Source organism: Helianthus annuus, chromosome 13, assembly GCF_002127325.2.
Source record: "Helianthus annuus cultivar XRQ/B chromosome 13, HanXRQr2.0-SUNRISE, whole genome shotgun sequence".
In the NCBI taxonomy this organism is placed as follows: Eukaryota; Viridiplantae; Streptophyta; class Magnoliopsida; order Asterales; family Asteraceae; genus Helianthus; species Helianthus annuus.
This window is the reverse complement of record NC_035445.2, coordinates 1,133,788-1,150,151: the sequence shown is the minus strand read 5'-3', so window position 1 is coordinate 1,150,151 and position 16,364 is coordinate 1,133,788. Positions and strand designations below refer to the sequence as shown.

General features: G+C 37.9%; 2 protein-coding genes across 4 annotated transcripts; one reads left to right on the top strand and one right to left on the bottom strand.

The window, feature by feature from the left end:
- Positions 1–715: 715 nt before the first annotated feature.
- On the top strand, positions 716–2,105 carry LOC110897327. Its single transcript, XM_022144086.2, has one exon. It carries the CDS (start codon positions 1,009–1,011, stop codon positions 1,765–1,767), a length of 759 nt encoding a protein of 252 aa, XP_021999778.1. The 5' UTR covers positions 716–1,008; the 3' UTR covers positions 1,768–2,105.
- A 9,159-nt stretch (positions 2,106–11,264) lies between these two features.
- Positions 11,265–15,163, bottom strand: LOC110897326 (histone-lysine N-methyltransferase, H3 lysine-79 specific). 3 transcript variants are annotated; one of them, XR_004875939.1, is made up of 3 exons: positions 14,853–15,163; positions 12,945–13,392; positions 11,265–12,436 (listed from the first exon to the last, which is right to left on the bottom strand). XR_004875939.1 is itself a non-coding variant. In XM_022144084.2 (3 exons), exons 1-3 carry the CDS (start codon positions 14,934–14,936, stop codon positions 11,496–11,498), a joined length of 1,374 nt encoding a protein of 457 aa, XP_021999776.1. In that variant the 5' UTR covers positions 14,937–15,155; the 3' UTR covers positions 11,265–11,495. The 3 variants fall into 3 exon arrangements, 2 of the variants coding, with proteins under 2 accessions (XP_021999776.1, XP_021999777.1); XM_022144084.2 differs by having other exon boundaries at positions 12,945–13,293; positions 14,853–15,155; XM_022144085.2 differs by having other exon boundaries at positions 12,945–13,287; positions 14,853–15,155.
- Positions 15,164–16,364: the final 1,201 nt, after the last annotated feature.

Here is a 16,364-nt window from a genome sequence, read left to right as displayed (position 1 = left end):
GTGGTGGTGGTCTCCACATGCACAACCATCGTTGCACGCCATGGCCAGCCTCATGAGAAACCCCCCTCATGCCACGTTCTACGGTGTTCCACGCCGGCTCACGCTGACCAGCGAACCACCTGGCAAAGGCGTGAACCCGTAATGCACAGTCTTAACACTCATGCAGTGGAATAATGTCCCTTTAAAGCCTCTTCGATAAAAAAAACATAGATAACGAGAAAAAACAAAAAAAAAAATCCAATTGGTTGTAAGAAGGTGGACCCCCTTCTTTTTTTTACTCTCACGCCCGTTACTGGGCTGGCGAGGACGACATTAGCGCCCTTCAGTGACGCCTAGATGATGATGTGTAGGGCGTAGTGGCGGACCCACAAATTATTTGCTGGGGTGCGGATGAGGTGTTTAACCATATTTTCAAAGGGTGCGGTCGGGTTTTTAGTTTAAAATATACACTAAATTTTTTTTAAGGGGTACGGCCGCCCACCCTGACCACTATGTAGGTCTGCCCATGGTAGGGCGTCCCACACTGGATATAGCCTAAAACTTTGATAGCTTAAAAACGTGACATTAAATCATATTCAAAAAATTTTTTAGTAATAACCTAATAAAAAAACTAGACCAAATTGACACTAAATAAAATAAAAATAAAAAAGAAGTAGCCGTTGTAGGTTTCCACTATTTAAAGATCCCTTGAGTTGTCGTACGGTAGTTCATTCAACAACAATCAGCCTGTTGTAAAAAAACTGACAAATAACCCCTCTTGGGTATTCTATTCTTCATCTCCAGATCCCCTTTTCTACCATCAGTTTTCTCATGATCTAATTTCCTATCAGTATCTTAAATCATAATTATTACTAGTTATATATTAATATAAGATCCGTGTATATTACCTCTATCATATCAATTTCAATTTTAGTTTTCGATTGTTTGATCCGTGTTTATTTGAGATCATTCACAGACTCATCTGTTATTATTTCTGTTACTTCTTTTGCTGTTAATTTGAATATCTTAATGGAATCATTTTCGATGAACACATCGGGTGATTACAAGCACCAGATCGGAAATCTCAACCGAAATTTCGTTGCTAACCGTACTTTATACTCATATCCGTCTGATGATTTGCTTTTAGCGACTGTTCTTTCCGGCAGTTACTTCACCGGAGCCGGTTTATTGTCTGCACCTCCGGCATCTCTCAATCATTCCTTTCCGCCGGCGGTTTTAGGTTTCCGGCCACCGCAGAACCTCCAGCGCCACCGTCAACAACCACCGCTTCTTCCACTTCCGGTTTCGGTACCGAAAACTCATCAAAACATGAATATTTATCGTATTAACAGTAGTTCTAACAATAATATTCGATTATCGACGCCTCGAGTGAACAAAAATGTGAAAAACCGAGTGCGAGATCATTCGTTAACGCCGAAGAAATCGAAGAATCAGAAGAAGAATTCGAAACGAGAGGATGTAGATCTGGCGATTAATACAACGGAATCGTCGGTTAGTGAGATGATTGGACCGGATCCGAAGGATCTACCGAAGAATGTTGTTTCTATGGTTTTTTCTTCATCGGTTAACAAATTATGTGATGTTTCTGCTGATGTGGATGAGTTTTCAGGTTCTGTAGTGTTTACTCCTTCTCCACCGCCTAGCAGCTTGCCTTTGCCTACTTTTTCGCTCCGGCCGAAGCTCGGTTGCAAGGCGCAGGCTGCCGCGGTAGGTTTTGGTGTCGACGCTGGAGCTACGGATAGTCTCCGACGACTTCTTCGACTCTGAAGATTTGATGTAGTTGTGTACTGTTTTATTACATAAATGCTGCTTTTATGCATGCTACTGTAGGATGGATATAAGAGAACAAAAAGGTGGTGAAAAAGGCTGGTATTTGGTGCTTTATTTTCATCTTGTTCTTCTGTTGTTGTTTCTGGTTTGAATTAAAATGTTGAATTAGGGTTCTTATTTTGTGTTGTTTACTTTCGTCTGTGTTAACTGCCTGAGTTTTTTTTTTCTTGGTGGTGCACATGACTGATTTTCAATCTGTAATGAAATGTTTCAGTGTTCATTTTTAATCTGTAATGAAATGAAATGAAATGCTTGAACGTTTTCAGTTTGTAACATTCACAAATGTAGGAATATATGAAATGAAATGCTTGAACGTGTTCATTTAAATTTATTTTTGCCTTTACAGTACCTAGTAACATATTATCCTTTGATGTATATTCTATTTAAAAAATTAATTGGGACAGCTAAGGTTGGTCAGACTTTTTATATAAATAAAACTAAACTTGTTCGGACTTGACGTTTATAGATTTGCGTATCTGTGAATGGGTCTGGATGAGTGTTCTTAAAAAGCATAGGTAGGATATTGGCCGGTTGGTTATGGGTTGAACAGCTTCCTTTTTATTTTTAAAATGTAGCCAACTAGTGGACCGGACAATCGATCCGAGTAGTGTCCAAACATGGGGTGTGATGGTGGGGAGGGTGAGGTAATACTAGGTATGAGGACTCATGGTTGTAGGGATGTAGGGAATCTTTTGTAGATAAACCTCAAATGTGTTGTGAAAATATTCAGGCCACAAGGGTATTCTATGTGTAAAGGACAATAATACATTTCTTAATTCCGTCTTCAAAGTACAAACTTTTGTTTTATTTTTCCAATCATATGCAAAGAACACCCTTAAATAAATAACTCTGAGAGAAAAATAGGATACTTGAAAGTCTTGAATTTAAAAAGAAGAAGAAGATCCGATGAATGAGCGTAATACAAATGAAAGTAGAGAGATGTCATACACTGATGCAATCCAACTCACAAAACGGTGATGAGATTGAGCTAATGAAATTAAAATGGTTCCCGAAGAGGTAGATCATGCCCCCGTGTCATGCTTGGCCGCCAAAACAATATGGGGGCTAGTTGGAGTTTGGCTCAAAACGAGCTGCATCCATGCATGCTCCACAGTAAAAAAGAAAAAAAGAAGAAGAAGAAGAGTTCTCAAATACACAGACGAACCAAAGACTCAAAAGAAACAAAAAAAAAGCAACTTATTGTGTGATCATAGCAACACTATGAAGGTGATGTGGAGTTTGGGGAAGGGATCCACACCCTTAGCCTAACTTCTGGCTAGAGGAAGCTTATGAATTAATAAATGGCCTCCCTTTATGTTAAAAAAAAAAAAAAAAAAAAAAAAAAAAAAAAAAAAAAAAGCCACACATTGATATATCGGTCCATTGTCTTAAAATGAGAATGGAGTCATTAAAGCCATTAATACCATGATGGTTGAACATCCAATTAATGAAAGGAATTTTTTGGGTTCCAAGCAAAAAGTAAAGAAATGGCAGAGTTCCAAGTAAAAGTTATTTTTTTTTTTAACGGCCGACATAAAATTCTATTAATAAATACTAGCAAGACGCTAGTCACCAAACTTACAAAGATCCAATCCCAAATCTATAGTCATAACTATTACACCATATCGGATGATTAACCAAATATGTTGAAACTGCTCCAATTCTCCCATGTCATTGATTTTCTTTCGACCGATTTTTGACCCACGGGAAAGCTAGAGCTTTGACTTCCTCCAAGACTTTGGTAACCGATGGTTGAGTACTTCTGAACAGAGCTTCGTTGCGCGCTTTCCAGATGCACCAAACCGTAACAAGAAAAATGGTGTTTAAGGCCTTTTTCTTCTTCCTGAAACCATAAATTTCCAGAATATCATTGAGGTCAAAAGCAATAATGGGTGGGAGTTTACACCACATTGCAATGTTTTGCCAAATGATCTGCACGAAAGAGCTTAGCTGCGCGCTTTCCAGATGCACCAAACCGTAATAAGAAAAATGGCGTTTAAGGCCTTTTTCTTCTTCCTTGATCCCGACTGAAACCATGCATTTCCAGAATATCATTGAGGTCAAAAGCAATAATGGGTGGGAATTTACACCACATTGCAATGTTTTGCCAAATGATCTGCACGAAAGAGCTTCGTTGCGCGCTTTCCAGATGCACCAAACCATAACTAGAAAAATGGCGTTTAAGGCCTTTTTCTTCTTCCTTGATCCCGACTGAAACCATGCATTTCCAGAATATCATTGAGGTCAAAAGCAATAATGGGTGGGAGTTTACACCACATTGCAATGTTTTGCCAAATGATCTGCACGAAAGAGCTTCGTTGCGCGCTTTCCAGATGCACCAAACCGTAACAAGAAAAATGACGTTTAAGGCCCTTTTCTTCTTCCTTGATCCCGACTGAAACCATGCATTTCCAGAATATCATTGAGGTCAAAAGCAATAATGGGTGGGAGTTTACACCACATTGCAATGTTTTGCCAAATGATCTGCACGAAATGACATGATACAAATAAGTGTTCTTCGGTTTCCTCATGTTCCCTGCAAAACATACATAACAAATCTGCAACGTTTATCCTCCTCCTTGCTAAAGCACATCTCGTCGGTAACTGTTATTTTTCCGCTCTCCACGATACAATCCCCACTTTCTTGGGAACCCAGCTATTCCAAATAAACAAACGGTTCGGACGATCTCTGTTAAAGGAGCTGAGCATCTTTTTTATACTTGCAACTTGGAAAACGCCCGATTCTTTGTAGTTCCAAATGAATTTATCGCAGCCCGATCCAACCGTAACTGCATTAAAAATAGCTAACAGAATTTGCAGCTCCAACTGTTCGACACCCCCAATAATCGGCCTGACCCAATCCCACGTTAATACCGGCCCATAACTTCCAGCTTCAACTCGGTCCCTTACCATGCACATTTTCTGTTTTTCGAGCTTGAAAAAAGATTTGGCAGAGCAGCAAATAAGGGTTCAGAACCAAGCCAACAATCAAGCCAAAAGGAGGTTGCGAAACCATCAGCAATCACGGCCGAGACCGCTTTATTCAAGTCCACACCTACTCTTAGCAATGATTCCCGAATGCTAATAATTTGTTTCCATGGCCCAGATATAGAAACCTTTCCTGGAACGGTCGTCCATGCTCTTGCATTATGGTGTATGGCCCAAACAACTTTCCGCCATAGTTGGTCTTTTTCCGTTTTTAATGGCGATAAATACAACTTAGAAAATATTAGTTCTTTTAAAAAAATTGTTTATATAGTTTTCAAGCTTGGACCAAAGTAATGAAGGAAGAAACCGACTAAATTGAAAAACTAGACCCGAGGACTAACCCTATTATCTATTTTAAAAGAGTAAATTGTCAAAATTGTCCCTGAGGTTTGGGCATGTTTGTCATTTTCATCCAAAACAACTTTTTTGTACAATATAGTCCTTCACTTTTGGGTTTTTTGCCATTTTCATCCAAAGAAATCCCATCACGTCCACTCTTTCTCTCCCTCTGCCCACCTACACCGGCAATTGTCATCGCCCGCCACATCTGCTACACCACCACAACTGCCGACCATGTTCCCAATGGCGCAACATAGTGGGGGCATGAGGGGGCGACTGACCCCCTGAACTTTTCGCTCAGTAGCGGAGAGTATGTTGTTTTCGTATAGAAATTTTTTTGTATATACGTTTTTAACCCCCCCCCCCCCAATCCCCGGTTTTATAGAAATTTTTGGACATATACATTTTCGACCCCCGGTCGGAAATCTCAAGCTTCGTCACTACATGATATCCCCCCTCTCTTCTAAGCTACCGATCAAAACCAAACCACTAACACGCTCAATTCCATCTCTGTTCAATCATTTTCTTGATTTACCATCAAAGTTCAAATTAAAAGAAAAATTCACCATCAATTTCTAACTAAAACAAAAGGTGGTTCGGCGCATAGCGCATCATTTGAGACAAATCTGAAGCATTAGGTGTTGCAAGTTGATTCGCCGTCAAATTCTAATTAAAACAAAAATTGATTCACCATCAAGTTATAATTAAAAAAATATTTAGCATCATCTAAGACGACTGGGTATTGCAATTTTGAAATCGGGTAATGCATTTAAAACCCATCTGAGATGGAGCAACCTGAGACATGATTTTTCCGGTGTCGAAATGAATCAGGGGGCATGAGGTTCGATGGTGGTGGGTCCTTCTGGCGTTCAAAGGGGGCTAGAGGTACGACGGTGGCAGGTCCTTTTGTGTTGTTAGAATACCAACAGAAGTTTCGATGGAGATCGACATGCTAAGGGCATGTTTGGCTAGGCTAAGCTTTTTGAAACAACTTATTGACTTATTGGCATTTTGGAAAAGTCAGTATGCAGTGACTTATTGATTTATTGGCTTTTTCCCCTCACATACGCCCTCATTGTCAAACATTATTTTGGAGCTTATAATTTTCAAAAAGCCAATAAGTCAATAAGTTATTTCAAAAAGCTTAGCCAAACATGCCCTAAATATGATGAAGATTGAAGATGGTGGAGGGACGGAGAGATTGAACGTGGTGGTGGGTTAAGATTGAAGAAGATGGTGTGGGGTGGTTGGGGTAAGGTTTTAATATTATATTCAAATAAAAAAAAGGTGAGTTTAGATATATTTAATATTTTAAAAGTTATATTTTAAGGATAAGGGTAGTTTAGTCATTTTACACCAACTTAACTGAACAAACTAACGTCCATCCACTCCGGGGACTAGTTAACTAACACGTGAGCATACATGCAGATTTAAAAAGTTAAGGACTAAATGTGAAAAAATGGCAAACCAAATGAACCATCCGAGCAGTTAACTCTATTTTTTATTTTAGACTTTAATCACTCATTTAAACTTTTTGGTTACTAAACTTGGGTGAAGATCAAATAGAAAGTTTATTTTGGTTAGGAAGGATAGGAAGCAATAAGATTATGACATGTGGCAAAATTTAAAATAAAGAGGAAGGTATTTTAGTCAATCTTATCCTCTTTTTCTTCCTTCTTCTTCCCAATAACATCAAAACCCACCATCTTCTACCATTTCTTCACTTCCTATCTCAATAATCACTACATTATGGTGCGATTTTCATCACCAATCAATGATTCAAACACCCGATCAACGTGTTCTTCAGCTTGTTTTGAAGAAAACCCAGTTTAATTTCATTCAAAATCTCGTTTTTCCCGTGATTTTGAAGATAATCACTCGAAACGTTCGATTCGATCTCTGATAAGTGTTTCTATCATTCAAATTTCGTCAATCTTTGAAGAAATTGGCTTCAATCCATGTAAGAAATTCTTTAATTTCATTTTTACGATCTAGGTTTTTGATTTAGTCATTGTGTTTTACGATCTTGGCGGGGGTCCGGGGGCAGCGCCCCTGGTAGCAGGGTCCAAGTGGCGGCAGCCCCTAGCGGGGGATCCAAGTGGCAGAGCCCTTGGCTAGCCCTTGGCTACTCTCTGGTTCAGACAGTTCACAGACAGTTTTATGTGTCCATTGCGTTTTAGAAATAAGAGAGTTTTATGTGTTTTCTGGCCATTGCGTTTTAGAAAAAAACACATTTTTTTAAGTGTTTTTAGTCATTGCGTTTTAGGTAAAACACCTTTTTAGGTGTTTTCAGTCCATTGTGTTTTAGAGAGAACACTTTCTTTTGTTTTTTTAGGCCATTGCGTTTTAGAAATGAAATATTTTTAAGTGTTTTCTGGCCATTGCGTTTAATAAATAAGACATTTCTTTGCGTTTTTGGTGCATTGCGTTTTAGGTAAAACACATTTTTATGTGTTTTCAGTCCATCGCGTTTTAGAAAACAGACATTTTAAGTGTTTTCTGGCCATTGCATTTTAGAAATAAGACATTTGTTTGTGTTTTTTGTGCATTGCGTTTTAGGTAAAACACATTTTTATGTGTTTTCAGTCCATTGGGGTTTTAGAAAGTACACTTTCTTTTGTGTTTTTAGGCTATTGCGTTTTAGAAATAAGACATTTATTTGTGTTTTCTGGCCATTGCGTTTTACAAATAAGACATTTCTTTGTGTTTTTGGTGCACTGCGTTTTACAAAAATGTCATTTTTTAGGTTTTTTTTCATTGCGTTTTACGCAACTGGGTTTTTTCTGTTGCGTTTTACGCAACTGGGTTTTCGAATTTTTTTTTTTTTTGAAAATATAGCAATAGTATACTCGTTTTAAAGATAAAAAACGCTCGTTTTTTTGGTGCAATTTTTATAAAAAAAATAATGTCGTATGAAAGAGTTATTAACGTTTAAAAATTGGGGGGAATTGGAGGAGAGAGAAATTATTGCCTTGAATTGACTAGAATACCTCTAAACAAACTCACGCGCCTCTTTTTTTTTTTCCTTCATTTACACTCATTTAATCTTAGCACTTGATTAAATAAATGGATGATCAAGATTACTTTCTAGGCTTCTACCCAAATAAACTTCCTATTATATCCTAATCCTATTAAACTTTTATCTTATCTTATATCATATAAATAGTCATACTTGATTGTTTCATGTAATTTGTTAAATAATTTATTGATAAAAATCAAAACTATTTTATCGTTTTTTTTATTCGTTAAATATTACTTTTAGTTGCTACAAATCCAAATAAAGGATAGAAAGTTATATGATTTGAGTATGTTTTACGAGTGTTTTTATCGGGTTAATTTTCATCAAGTTTTATATAACACAAAAAATATATAATTAAAGTCAAAGTTTATAAATAAAGACTTTGAAAATTCAAAATAGGACATTTTTAATGGGACGGAGGTAGTAATATAATTATAAAAACAAAACATAAAACACACAATTAAGTGAAGGTACAACCATTTAAATTCGAAAAAAAAAATGTAATCTTTATCTTTATGATAAATAAAGTACAGTTGCAGCATATAACCTTTTCATAATTAATAAAGAAAAAATTACAAGTTTTGTACTTTATCTTTATACCCTTTTACAGACGGTGTCTTTTTCAACGAATTTTGACAGGTTTTGCTCTTTGTAGGGAATTTTGTTACACGTTTTGTCCTTTAACCCTAACCTAGTTAGATATTATTGTTAAATCTGGTCACGTGCAAATCACAGGAGGGTAGTTTAGTCATTATACATATAAAGGACAATTTTTGTAAATATGTATAAATATATACATAAATTTATGTATGTATGTATAAAGGCCCACCCCCACCCCTCAACCTCTTCTTCCTCCTGACACCACCACCTGCAACCACCATATCACCACCCAACTCCACCTAACCACCACCGAAAAGCTCGGTTCTCCTTTTTTGTAATTCTTTACTCTCCCCCAATTACCCAGAACCCCCTTCTACATATAGCTGATGATAAATAATATAAGGATGATTAAAATAAACACAAACACACAATTACCCAGAACCCCCTTCTACATATAGCGTTTCACCTTCTCCTTTTGCTTTCCTTTCCTCCATTATACTCACTCTTCGTCACTATCCCCCACTGATGTAACAACACACCGCCGCCGTTTCGATTTCCCCCCCCCCTTTTTCCAAGTTTCCGATCCGTTTGACGGAGGAGCGGTGGATGTTGCCGGAGGTGAAGAGGCGGCTGGATTTCAGTTTCCCAGTTTAGAGAATCATCACCACCACCAGCCAGGGTTCAGGTTTGCGGATTTTGTAGCGGCGTCTGGATCTGTAGGCGAGTTTGATACTCATGAGTGGATGGAGAGCTTGATTGACTCCACGAGCTCTTATTTCACTCTTTACGGTTCAGATCCGCTTCGGTTCACCCCTCTTTATGGTGGTGGTGGGTTGATGGTGGCGATGGTCGGTGGTTAATGGTGGTGAGAGGGGGTGGGGGTGGTGGGGTGGTAGGATCTGAAGATGTGTGAGAGAGAGTGTGGTAGAGAGAGTGTGTGTGTAAAGAGAGAGAAAAAGACGCTATATATATAATAATTTTAAAAATGTTTTGCTTTGTTTTATTTTTTAAAAATAATATTAATTAAAGAGTAAAAAAACTAAAACACCCCTGGGTAACCAGATTTAACAAGAAAATCTAACTGAGTTAGGGTTAAAAGACAAAACGTGTAACAAAATTCCCTATATAGGGCAAAACCTGTCAAAATTCGTTGAAAAGAACACCATCTGTAAAAGAGTATAAAGATAAAGGACAAAACTTGTAATTTTTCCATGAATAAAACACAATCTAGCTTATGTTAAACCAAAACCTTCTAAATGAGTTCATGTCTATAATTCCTTAGTTGTGGATCTGTGGTAGGTGGTCGAGACCATTAGTTAAGGGTGTGGGGGGCACTCCTCTAAGGGGGGAGTGACCTCTCTTACACACACCCAATCAGCACGCGCCACGTCAACTCCCCTCTTAAGTCCTAATTTTGCACTCAAACGTTGGCATCACTCCACTCACACAATTATTTTTTTTATAAAAAAAAGAAGAAGAAAAATATGATTGGTGGAAAAAGGGTGGACCCACATTAACAACCAATCACCCCCTCTCTCTCTCTCCTCTCTCTCAATCGGTGAGCACACACTGAGCTATGAAGTCCCCGCGCGGTAAAGTTTGGATGGTGGCGGTGTACCCGCACGGCATTTGAAGTCCCCGTATGGGGTCACCGAAGTGCCCCGTGCACCCTAAGACTTAAGATAGTACAGTTGATCGCGATGAGGGATTAGAAAACCATGACCGTTTGTGTATTGCGTCTAATGCCAACTTGAAATATGTTTCACCCTCTCTTTAAAATCTACCTATTGCAACTTGGTCATCAACTAGCATTTTCGTACCTCTTCCTTCCACCAATTCACTATGTTGAAATCTTTTTTAAGACAGAAGTTAAAATGTTCATTGAGAGATGGTCATGGTAATTACTTTCTCAGCAATGAAAAAATAAAGCGGAGTGCTTGTCTTGTGACCATGGGCAGTGAGTGTCATGTTTTTATCGCCAGACTGTGGCAATGGGCGTAATGTCACGTTATAAGTGACTGGCGAATGGCGATGAGTGTAATGTCACGTTTTTATCGCACAATAGTACGCTGCATAGCTCCAGGTGCATACAGAAACAGTGCAGTCACTGATTCGTCTCGAAACACTTTAAAAACTTTACTGAATATCCTGTAACGAAATATCATCACTTTAGAAAACTAAATAATCTTTTTAAGTTTTTCTCAAAATCAGTCGACTACCATCTACTACTATTTAGTGGTGAAGCTTGAGATTTCCGACCGGAGGGGGCGGAAGTCACCGGACCTAAAAATTTCTATAAAAGCCGGGGGGTCGAAAACGTATATACCCGAAAATTCCTATACGAAAACTACATACTCTCCACTACTGAGCGAAAAGTTTGGGGGGTCGGCCTCCCCCTCCCGCCCCTTAAAAGCTTCGCCCATGCTACTATTAACATATGTAAATTACCACCTGAACAATGTTACAATAATCAATTAATCTAGACAGATAATGTCAATACCGGTTGTCATACACTTGAAAACAGTTCTACATCCCAAATGTATACCAAAATTACACCACCTTTTCTAATTTTTCTTTTTTTTTTTTCAAGAGGGAACACATTGGTCTATTATATATGTCTTCCTCCTTCAACAAATTTAAAAAAAAAAATCTACTCTTTTTTCTTTTCATCTTTTCGCCTACCAACTCAAAAAACTATACACATCTTGACGCTAGCACATTAGAAAGGAATAGTATACGGCAAAGCATGTATATCCGCTTCAGCCAAGAACCGCGCACGAGGCTGCCACAATGTCGATGGCACTTCCCCACACGTCTCTACTTCACCCCTGGAGATCGATGAATTCGCAGGTTTCGTCCTTCTAGAAAGCCAGTCCTCATCTTCACCACCAACTTCAGGTAGTATGGCTTGGAAAACCGGAGGGACCCAGCTTCCTATCAGCTTTTCATACTTGGCGTGCTTTTTCATCATCTTTTTCTCGGCTCGTGTAGGGCCCGCTTTCTTTAGCTCCTTTTTCTTTTCGAGCTTTGCGGGACCGCTGCTACTAGGATTTGTAATTTCACTAATGGGCCTTTTTCCTGTAGTTATTGGGCTTAGGTGGTTTAAAACTGGGCCAGGTATCCCAGGCTTCAAAGCACTTGGACCCTGCTGTTGCCTACCTGCGTTAAGCCCTTGCGGTCGCACACTAATGTTTCTTGAAACAACAGATGAACTTGGTATCTCATGTTTCAATTGACTTTGAGGCACAACGGGTCTGGCAAAACTAGCAATTTGTTGCTGTAGTTGCGGCTGCTGTTGTTGTCTACTAGATTTTAACACTTCCACATTGCTCTTTCTTGACACGGATGGAAGAATCGGTTTTGCAGTAGAACCTGAAGCAGACTGCTCTCTAACAGGATGAAGCCCGTTTTGATTGCGCTCTGTTGTTCTTTCGATACGTGTGTTTGACTTTGTTTGGGTCAAAGGAATCCCGTGTACCGCATGGTTGTCTCTTCCAGACGTTGCAGGAACACCATTATTTCGATTGCTTGAAACAAGTAGGGTTCTGTCCAAGTTGGAAGACGGCACAAAAGGAACAGTTTTCGATCTTGCATCTTCAACAGACTTGATGGAATCAGATCCTTTGTGCTTCTTTAGTAACCGAATCTTGATTTGTTTCCCTGATTAGTATCAAAGAACCTTGCAAGATTAGCATCTGCTATAACAATTATACAATATTATTAAAAGAGTAAACTGCCATTTTGATCCTTGTGGTTTGTTCACTTTTGCCACTTTAGTCCAAAACTCAAATTTTTTGCATTTGGGTCCCTGTGGTTTCAGTTTTATTGCCATTTTGGTCCAAAAATGAAATCAGATCATAGTTATCTTATAAAATCCTGCAATTTTGTCATTTTCCTCATACGCAAATCAGGTTATATTTGTCTTATAAAATATGGTATTTATTTATAAAAAGAAATAATCATTTTGCCCCTGCAGAAAATGACAAAATTTGAAGGATTTTATAAGACAAATATGACATGATTTCATTTTTAGACCAAAATGGCAATAAAACTGAAACCACAGGGACCTAGATGCAAAAAGTTTTGAGTTTTGAACTAAAGTGGCAAAAGTGACCAAACCACAGGGACCAAAATGGCAGTTTACTCTTATTAAAAAAATGAAACCAACCATGACTATTGGAGTCATCAGGTAGTAAACCATCATCATTATCATCATCTCGTCGTCTTTTGTTACTATTTTGTGTGCAATCAGAAGAGTAGCATGGTTTGATGGGTTGACCGTGTTCTTGAGTCAAATCACTCTTCTCCAACACTTCAGTATTGGGCTTTGTTCCCTTGAGTTGGGCTTCTTTCGGTAACGACTTATGAGGATCCTGACTTTGGTGATTCTTGTGTGATTTGGATTTCTCATCGTTCTTTCGTTTTTCCTTTTCCTCTTTCTTTTTCTCCTTCTTTTCTTTCTTTGCTCTCTTTTCTTTCCTCCTTTCGGCCTTGGCCTTATCGGTTTCCTTCTGGAGCTTTAATATAATTCAGATCCAACAGTAACATAGGATATCAACAAACCATAATAGCATCATCACACAGCTATTGCCAATCATGTAAGGTGGTGTACGATCCTAGAACATACAACCCTTTATCACATGCAGTTCTACACAAGACATGACACCTAAAACGATTGACTGACTAACAATCACAATCACTAACAAGACAGAAGAAGAGTTCTCATTTAAAACGCTGCTAAGTTTTGATTAAAAATTTGCAAACATTAGTAGCATAGTTCAAAATTTTCATGTTCAGAAAGTTCTGGATCAAAATGCAAGCAAAGGTATTTGACTGTTACCGACCGAAAACCTATTTTTAAACTTAAGACACTAATTCAGCAACAGAACAAGAACCACACATGGGAGTCATATGGCATATGAACAATAGAACTGAAGTGTCAACTGTCAAATAACTGTAAATCTTTCATGTTAATTTGTGAAAGTTATTATATGAGTAATTGCTAATTATGTATCATAAAGACAAAGGGTCCTTTGGTAGATAGCTTTAAAGGTGTTTAAACCAAGATACCACAAAACAGAAAGAGCTACAATCAAGTGTTGTATACTATTGAATGCCTAACAACAACCGTACCCAGTATGTCCACAAATAGCAAAGCTATTGGTTATTGAAAGCCAAACAATAAGTACATTCGATTTCTTCTTAAACTACTGCATTCATCAAAGCATTGAATTCATTCCTAACACTATCTCCCAGAACTCTTATCATCCTGCCTGTTCTAAACCACGAGTAACCACACCTCTATATATATATATAACTAGCATTCATCACCTAGAGCTCTACCATCATGCTTGTTCCGCATCATCATTCACTCTTACATGTTCTTAAACCCCAAAATTTCTCCTACAGACATAACCTCATTTCCAAACGGCGCCGAATTCTCAATCCTAAACAAGTGCTCCTATAACCACACCTCGCCTCATCGTCATAGATGCCGTATAGAAGACCAAAAAAGTCAAATGTGTTGGATGCCTATGTCAATTGTGTGCTCTGCCACATCAATTTCTTTCTTACTTTCTATGTCAGTATCTCAGCCGTACAAACCATAACATCTAACACAACCCATAGAGCCTGTATGATCAGGGTAATATTATCGACACTTGTAAACATCACGAGGACAAAAGTTGTTCATCGGCACCACTGTACAAATGACTAGAAGCAGGTTTCACTAAAAGCTAGCATCAATCATATCCCAGATGAACAGAAATCTCACTCACAGAATACTACAAACTGTACACTACCTATTAAATCTTAATTCCAACTTGGATATATCTCAAACCACAATAAATCCTTAAAATCATCCATTCATTCAAATCCTCTTACAAACTGAACCACAATAATCCACCAATACTAACCAACAATTAATTCTTACAAATCCAATCTTCATCCTAAGAAATCGTTGGTAAAGAAAAAACTCATATCCTCATGTCTTGAAAATAATTACAGATATTACATACACATCTCATCTATTGATGAAAGAAAGACAACAGATCTGAAAAGTGTCCTCTTAACAAACCTTAATCGATTCGATCAAGGCCTCATGTGCAGTAGCTCCGTTCCTACAATAACCAGGAGGAGGGTACGGATAGCAGCGAGACATCTTTCTTTCCTTTAGATCGAATCGAAACAACGGAAAAAACCTAAAACTGGTGATGAAATTGTTGGGTTTATTAGACCTGTTGAGGATCTAAAGAACCCACCCGAGTGGACAGATGGATAGATAGATCTCTCAAGGGTTTCTCCTAAGGGCGAGAGAGAGAGAGAGAGAGGAAGGAGATCTGGAGAATGAATGGTTGTTTGCGTATGGTAATTTGCAAAGGGGTTATTTATGGTGGAGGGAGGTTTAGCCAGCCGACTATGTATCTACGCGTAACTTTCACGATGGGCTTTTCTTTTATGCCCTTTTTTCTATTCTGGGCTTATTTGTTTATGTGTTAAAGCCCATCAACGTATTCCATTCTGGGCGGGGTTAGAGGTGCACAAACCGGTTAATTTTAATAACCGAATCGGTTAACCGGTTATACCGGTTAATTTGACTTTTTGACTTTAACCGGTTAATGTTTTAACCGGTTATTACTTTAACCGGTTATTTTTTTAACTGGTCCGGTTAATTACTTTAACCGGTTCGGTTAATTAACCGGTTATTTTCGGTTATTAACCGGTTTTTTTGCCTTTTTTTTTTTTGAATTTTTCAGTTATTTTTTCGGTTAACCAGTCTATCGGTTAAAAACCCGGTTTAAAAAAAAACCGGTTAATAACCGGTTATTATACTAAACACTTATAACCGGTTACTAACCTACGGTTAAATAACTTATTGAACCGGTTATTCCTAAATCGGTTATTAACCGGTTACGGTTTCGGTTAATAACTGGTTACGGTTAATTAACCGGTTATTTTGTGCACCTCTAGGCAGGGTTATAATGATAACTCATAAGAGTCATTTATGGCTTTAAATTTAGGGCTACCCAAAGTTCACCAAACAATTCATTAACTGTTTAGCAACAACTTCGTTTGTTTAGCAAGTGAACAAACCTAAACTCCACATTTTAGTTAAAACAATAAACATGAGGAGCACTTTTGTTCATTCAATTGTGTTTGTGAACATTCATTTATTTATGTTTGTTCATGTTTGTCGGTTTCTGTTGTTTATTAAATATTTTTTGTACGTTTATCTATTTTATCTACATTTTTTTATATTCTTTAATTCTTATTTATTTATTTATTACCCTAACAATTAAAATAAGAAACTCTATTCTCACCTTATTTATACACCATTACCCTTTCCTTCCTCGTTATTCACATCAACGAATATTATCGACCTTTGTTTTACGATTAGGGTTTCAAGTTCAAGCTTCCTCTGCCATCTAAGTCTAGCCTTTCCCGCCTTCACCCAATTTTATTTGTGTTCGTGAACAAGAACATAAAATCCCATTCGGTAAGTGTGTTCGTGAAATCATTTATAATGGTTTATTAACACATTTATTTCCTAATGACCGAGCACAAATAAGGCCTTTTTCATGTTCGTTTG

Excerpts from the sequence above, each read along its gene's own strand:
- LOC110897327 (XM_022144086.2), top strand. The coding sequence starts at position 1,009 with ATGGAATCATTTTCGATGAACACATCGGGTGATTACAAGCACCAGATC.
- LOC110897326 (XM_022144084.2), bottom strand. The coding sequence starts at position 14,936 with ATGTCTCGCTGCTATCCGTACCCTCCTCCTGGTTATTGTAGGAACGGA. Across the intron at positions 13,294-14,852 it reads CCTTGATCGAATCGATTAAG|CTCCAGAAGGAAACCGATAA; the intron begins GTTTGTTAAGAG and ends ATTATATTAAAG. Across the intron at positions 12,437-12,944 it reads TGATGACTCCAATAGTCATG|GGAAACAAATCAAGATTCGG; the intron begins GTTGGTTTCATT and ends GATACTAATCAG.